Here is a 5050-nt window from a genome sequence, read left to right as displayed (position 1 = left end):
TGTAACACACGCATGACATGAAAACAAAGAAACAAATATATAATGATTCTAGCTGTGACACAGTATGTTAGCGAGGTTGATAAACTGAATCTTCATGCTGATAGCATGTTATAGTCTCAAATCTATTATGCTTTGGAACTGATGTGTTATTATCTCTGGACAACTTTCACACCAGGAGATGATCCCTGCTAGCATAATTTTAAAAATGAAGGGATTACAAACAAGATAAATTTCGTTGTTTGTTACCTGAACTAGTATCAACTAACAGGAATTTCATATAACATAGTCCATTTGCCAAAATACTTGCATTTGGTGGTCCCACTACAAACATATAAAGTATAAACCAGGCATGGTTCTATTAACTCTACTTCAGCAATTATGCATCTGAATCAGTATTGTATAATAATTGGTCTACAGGGAACAGTAATATTTGGTTCTGTTCTTTTTTAATACAGTATGCTTACATTTTTACTTTAAAGAAAATATATTAGGATCTTCCGGTAAATATCTGCAGCATCTTTGACCTGGCTGATAATGATTAACTAATTGAATTTAACATACCATTCTCTTCCTGCTGTTGATTTTAATTTGTGGCTAAGCGAAAGTTTAAGAGTTTTTGGAACACAAAGCAGATCAATGTACAGTGTCAATATATTTTACAGATCAATTAATTATTAACGGGCAGATGCAGATCTCCTCATTTAATGAAATAGCACCTTATCCCTTTTATAGTGTTAAGAGTTACAATTAGCAAAACAGAATTTGGACATAAAGCTCTGATTTTCACCTTAGTATAAACAAAAAAAGAAAAGGTAAATTTATGATTAATAATTCCTTACTAAAATTTAGCATACTATGCTCATTAACAGGCTGGAACTTATTAGAAATGGTGCTGCTTTGTCAAGGTTTTTTTTGGTGTGAATCAGAAACTAAGTATACTGATTTGGCATTAGAATGCCAAACCAGTTCAAATATAAGACAGATATTAATGACAAAGTTAAGTAGATATGGAACAGTTCTATAATATAAATTTTATTTAAACAAATTGAAATATTCATTTATATGGAATTCTTTATTTCTAGTTACATATTTATCAGCAGTTCCGATTTCAAACTAGCTGGTAAAAATATTACATATTAGATATATAATTATTCTTAACTTCTTTGATTGGTCATTCCTTATGCTATATTAGTATGTCATAATATTTCTAAAACAAACATTTGCTAAGTAGTAAACATATTACAAACTAAGGATCAGATCTGGCAAATACATAATGATGTAAATAGTTTGCCACAGCTCGCAGAATCAGGCCACAGAGAATTCATACAACCTCAATTGCACTCTTATTTTCTGAAGTGAAAGCAAACAAGATTTGGCAGTCAAAGGTTACCATTTTGTATTTACCATGAGTCAGTATAACAAATTATCTAAAGTATAATTTTTAAGAAATCATGTATAAAGATGAGGAAGTCTGTCCCAGATGTTTTTGACTATTGCAACCAAATTTTTTTTTTAAATCACATTTTGTCTTCTGTGTCAACAGTTAGCATCATGCAAACACTTAGAGTCACATACCCATAACTGCTATCGTGATATGTTGGAGAAAACACATCCATCTCTATAAGGTTGTCATGACCATTTGCAAGGACTGCTTGATTTCCTAATTCTCTACACACAAAGATACAAAAAGATGAAATTAGAGTGGCAATTTCAAATTAAAGAATGGGATGATCCCACAAAAAGAACATACTAATTCTTTTTCTGTGTATCTGCAAAACTGCAACTGCATTTTGAATGTGGGATTTATCTGCCTTCCATGCTGTCCTCTGAAATACATGCTGGATTGTAACTTCAAGACACAGTGTTACAAGGGTACCATTAGGTGGCCACTACCCTCGGGTGATCCCTTATTTATGTGCAAGTCCTTGAATAAAATTCCGGGCTGCTGCCCATGGCAAGACAGGCTTAAGGACTGAACAGTGCATAGTGGGGGATGTTGTTTACTTGATGAGGCTGCACCAGAGACGAAGTAATAAAAGTGAACAGAGACTATTAAAAGACTGTCTCTTGCTGGCTATCTGGCACAGCCACTCAGCCAGAAAATATGCAGAGGGCTGGCTACTAGAGTGAGCGGAGATCAAACGATGCTGCAGGGCAGCAGGGGAGGGAAAGGAAGGACCACAGACTCTGGTCCTCTCAGGGCACGGCGAGAAAATGAAGGGGGAGAAACAAAGCTAGGCACTATTATTTAGTTTAGAACTGCATATTTCTTTTGTCCTATCTAAAACAGGAAAAGGTTAGTTTTGGAAAAAAATATTGGGTTCATGCTTGCTTCAATGGTTGTGTATCTTTGAAGAGGGGAATGATAAACTCAAGGAATACTGTGCAAATACTACTGAATTCTGGACTATCAGCGCTTGCCTAAGAGACAGGGGATGAAATACACAGCGTGGTCAAATTGCAAGTATTCATGATGACAGCAAGGGATTTCTGAGCAGGAAGGATGCCAGAGAGATCAAGTAAAAATTTAAAGTAAGACACTATTGACACGAAGTGAAGCTCATAAGCATACAGGCCCAGTGTGCTAGGATTCAAACACAGATGCTTGGTGGGCACCTGACTGCATGAGAATGTTGAAAGAAAACAGAACTTTTTTATTCAACTTTTGTCTTTGCAAACAATACTGGTTGTTTGACTTAATGAACGTGTCTAATATGCATATATACTGACCCCATAATTATGGTATGCCAATCTTTAACAAGGTATTAATGCTCTCAGCGATCTACGTAAAAGTAGAGTCCTGTTTACTCAATTTGCAGACCAGCAACGTGGCATGCCCACAAGGATACACGAGGCCTTCAGAAGAGCAGGACTTGAACTCCATCCCTAGTTTCTGCCTTTATTTTCTACCACGCCTTCTGAATACAAGTAACATGTCTAATCAAGTCCATGTGTGAAAACCTGGAAGACTTACAGAATGGAACAATTTTGAATTTGATTAAACTGGGCACTGTTTTAGTGGGTGGAATGCGTAATAGCTGCTTTGAGCAGACTTTAACCTCCAGCAATGCTGTGCTTTTGCAGACAATCAATCAGCCTCTACACAAATTGATTTAAGACTTCCCTGGAAACTATCAACACCCTTTCCACATCTTAATCAATACTGAAGGTGCTAGCTTCATTGGCAATCCACCCCAATAAAGACATATGGGTACGTTCATCACGCATTAGGAGTTTCTAAAATGTTTGCATTCTGAAATGAAGTTTGGATCAAGCTTGCAGAATGGTTTTGAAGTAGCACGTTCTAGGAATTGTTTTGTCTGTACTGCTTCTGAGGTATTCTAGTAGTTTAATTAAATCATTCAAAATGCTGAAATATTTTCCAGCCATCAAGTATTTCTTCAACCAGTTCCTTCTTTCTTCTTGGTAAAATTAGTAGGTAAGTAACCGAATACAGTAATGTTCCTACCCGCTCTATTTTTAAGTATAAGTTAGGGGTAAGAGAAGACTAAGCAGGATCAGTACAGACTATGAAAAACATGTTAGTTTCTTGGTTAGTTTCTATAAAAAATTCACAGCTCATCATACAAAACACAGTAATCTTTCAAAAAGTGAGGTATTTTATACAGCAAATCAAATAAGAAAAAGCAAAGCTCTTCTTTGATTCACTGACACATTAGCACAGATTCTGAATAAAGTTATACAATATTCTAAAAGATTTACTCCTTGACTGGAATATGTAAATTTCCCCATGCTGACAAATTTATCTTAGACATTCAATGCCTAAAATTAATGAAATATTGCCTGAGAAATGCACTAAGAGATGCTACCAGCTCACTTTTATCAACAAATTTACAAATTCTAACATACTTTTCCTCTGTACATTTCTAACATACATAACTGATTGTGCATTAGAAAAATTCTGCCCATTCAAATATTTAACAAAGTATTTAAAGAACTGATTTACTAAGTGTTTTTAAATATGAGCAATTTAGATCCTACTAGAACGCAAAGCCATGAGAATGTAACTAATGATCCTGGTGCTCAAGACCTCATTACTAAAACTAGTAGGTGAATAAGAACTTAAAGACCAATGATAATAAAAAACCCCTACTAATATTTAATTACTTAATCATAATTCATAACATTCAGACACCTGACATGTAGTCATGCATTTGCATAATTTTGGCTGTCCAACCAGTAATTCAAAGAACAAAATGGAAAGTTATTCAACATAGTCCTGCTTTTTTATTTCTTCAAAAGTTAATAATGTTCTATGGTGCTGGCTTCTCCAGCAGATCTATTGTGTCTGCAGCCGAACCTAACTCACAGCAGGTTGGGGAAGAGTTAAATAATAAAGATCATTAAACGTCCAATGAAAAGTTCCTGCAATCTGCAGGAAATTTGCAGGAAATACTTTCTTACTGTCTTGCCTTTTTTTTTTTTTTTTTTAAAATGTAGGTTTTACTGAGCCTCAATAGAGTGAAGACAATTTCTGCCACTCTCAGTAACCTCATTGTCATTTAAAGATGGCATCAAAGATGAAAGCAGCACTCACATAATCCAAGTTACAGTTTTAGGCTCTCATAAAATTTTAAGCAAAGAGCCTTTTTATATTTAAAAAAACATAAATTGGAATTTCTGTTGGACGTTCTTATCTGTCACCTCACAGTTCATCCATTTAACCAGCAAGAGCAATGCTTTACATAAAAATATTAACTCTACACAGAGCCAAATTGCAGAATATTCAATTAAATATACAACTGAATCCAGTATTATGAAATATGTATTTCAAATTCACTTCCATTACTACTGCAAAACGATAGGGACTAAAACTTCCCTCAGGCTTTGCAGATACATCCCTCTCACCTACGTGCACATACACAAAACCAGTCTATTCACTACCCAGCTATACATGACAGCAAGTTGTATGTCATTTTTATGCTACCCATCACCAGTATGAGCCTATAGAGATAGAAAGATAGCTATGTATATATGCTGACATTCACATTCTTTACTTTTAAATGGCCATCATCTAAGTCAGATAAAA

At 34.9% G+C, this 5050-nt stretch overlaps 1 protein-coding gene across 1 annotated transcript in view; it reads right to left on the bottom strand.

Annotated features, from left to right (window-relative positions):
• Positions 1–1575: 1575 nt before the first annotated feature.
• LOC104168318 overlaps positions 1576–5050 on the bottom strand; it is a gene marked incomplete at its 3' end in the record, with an annotated part of 44099 nt that continues 40624 nt past the window's right edge. Inside the window, 1 exon segment of the mRNA XM_009708883.1 lies at positions 1576–1668. Coding sequence (XP_009707185.1) covers positions 1576–1668 — 93 coding nt within the window.

The sequence above is a fragment of the Cariama cristata genome, unplaced genomic scaffold (genome assembly GCF_000690535.1).
Source record: "Cariama cristata isolate BGI_N322 unplaced genomic scaffold, ASM69053v1 scaffold4721, whole genome shotgun sequence".
Lineage (NCBI taxonomy): Eukaryota > Metazoa > Chordata > Aves > Cariamiformes > Cariamidae > Cariama > Cariama cristata.
This window is presented reverse-complemented; position numbering and strand designations above follow the sequence as displayed.